General features: G+C 41.5%; 1 protein-coding gene across 1 annotated transcript in view; it reads right to left on the minus strand.

Moving 5' to 3' along the window:
* Positions 1–1,769, minus strand: part of LOC122344736 (amyloid-beta A4 precursor protein-binding family A member 1-like) — a 16,420-nt gene that overhangs the window by 645 nt on the left and 14,006 nt on the right. The window contains exons 8-11 of the mRNA XM_043238288.1: positions 1,355–1,540; positions 567–746; positions 234–446; positions 23–146 (exon numbers count right to left, since the gene is read on the minus strand). Of these exons, the coding sequence (XP_043094223.1) occupies positions 23–146; positions 234–446; positions 567–746; positions 1,355–1,540 (703 nt within the window). The remainder of the gene's footprint in view (positions 1–22; positions 147–233; positions 447–566; positions 747–1,354; positions 1,541–1,769) is intronic.

Raw genomic sequence — 1,769 nt, forward strand, 5'->3', positions numbered from 1 at the left:
TATATATAAATCCTTAAAATACCCACAATGCCATTCTGCACACTAAATCCCAGTTGATATCTCAGGTCTGGTCTTCTGATGAGGACAGTGGTCACAGGTGGACATCTCACAATGTTAAGCTTTATTCTGGATTGGTTCTTCAGTCCCTAGAAGATAGGAGCGTTGTTTTAGGCAATAAATTAAACGTAAGAGAATTGGTTACAAATAAATTCAGAGCTTCCCCTTGATAATACCTTGATAATGCTCTGACAGGTGGAGAGAGGTAACCCCACCAGGCTGGTGCCATTGATGGACATAATCTGGTCCCCGATGTTCAGTCTGCCGGACTTCTCTGCCGGGCCACCATGCATCATGTTTGCTATAATCACCGTGGGCAGGATGGAGCCCCAGCCCGACTCCACGATCACCACCCCAAGAATCTCACCCTTCTGCTTCTCTATGTAAACCTGTAGTGCGCGCACACACACACCACTTTTTTACTGCTAAAACCCGAATTAGTCACCATTACTGATAACTCTGACATTATCGAGGCATTCGTTTCTACCAGGCACGGGCTGTCCACTTACATCTTTGCAGTTCTCAGACTTGGAAAAGTGAATGAGGTCATCGTTGTACATGTCCTGTGTGTTAAGGAGGTCGCTGTACTCTTTCTGGCTCAGATCCTCTGGGTTGATGCCATTGGCACGCAGGAACTCTTGGTACGCCACACTGAAAGCCTGGCCGATGGACTGAGCTATGAGCTGAGCCTGAGCACAAAGATCAAAACTAACATTATAATCCCTAACTAACATATTTCATTGCATGCTTACAATTTGATTTATCTAACCATTTTTAAAAAGAATGCACTTTTTTTAAAAAAGATAACAGCTACACGCAAGGGTCAAGAGACAACAAGGGTGGCGTTCCCCAGGACAGCCGCATACATGCCTTTTTGCCCTCATGTCACTGTTGTATGCTGTGCAGTGACATACGCTGTGACATATACAGGCTCTTTATATTCAAAAAGCCTCTGCAGCTGAACAGAGAAAAGGTCACTTCCCGNACAATACCCAGTAACTGCAGTATTGAACATGCTGGGAAACAATGTGAGGAGACTAAGAAAAATTAGGCCAATATGGAGGATTAAATATGGAAAAAGTATAAATGGCTTTCTGTTGTGGTTGAACTCCCCTTTACCGTGGTCAAAGCACTGTAATGAATGGCCTAGACTGGCTTATTGCTTTCATAAACTGCAACAACAGCAGTACGGCAAAGTGTGTAAATCTGTTAGATCGTTTTACAATGCTGGAGCAATAAATTGAAAGTGTCTCTCCGACGGGCTCCTTTAGCAGGAGCTTGATAAGGTCACACTCACATCTTCAGACTCAAACACGTGACAGATCATCTTGTATTGGCGCTTCTCGTCCTGAGCTGGGTCAGAGGCTTCCATGTTCTCCTGAGAGTCGGAGCGAGGCATTCTCCTGCGGGCCATCAACACCACAATGTTCCCAATATCAGCGATGTAGGAGATGGTCCTTAAAGGGTGGTCCATCATGGTCTCCTACAAATCAGGAACAACAGAAAATTTTCATGGTCAAAAAAAACCTTATTTTAATAAATAAAAAACCCCCAAAACATAAAAAAAAACTATTTGCAGTGAGTATTAACATGTATTAATGAAAAAAAATTTAAATAGTTTAAAAAAAGATTTTTTTTTACTGAACCTAAAAAAATGTAACTAAAATGTAAATGTAAATGTTTTCTTTTTTTTTTTTTTTTTATAATTTTTT

The sequence above is a fragment of the Puntigrus tetrazona genome, chromosome 5 (genome assembly GCF_018831695.1).
Source record: "Puntigrus tetrazona isolate hp1 chromosome 5, ASM1883169v1, whole genome shotgun sequence".
NCBI classification, from domain to species: domain Eukaryota; kingdom Metazoa; phylum Chordata; class Actinopteri; order Cypriniformes; family Cyprinidae; genus Puntigrus; species Puntigrus tetrazona.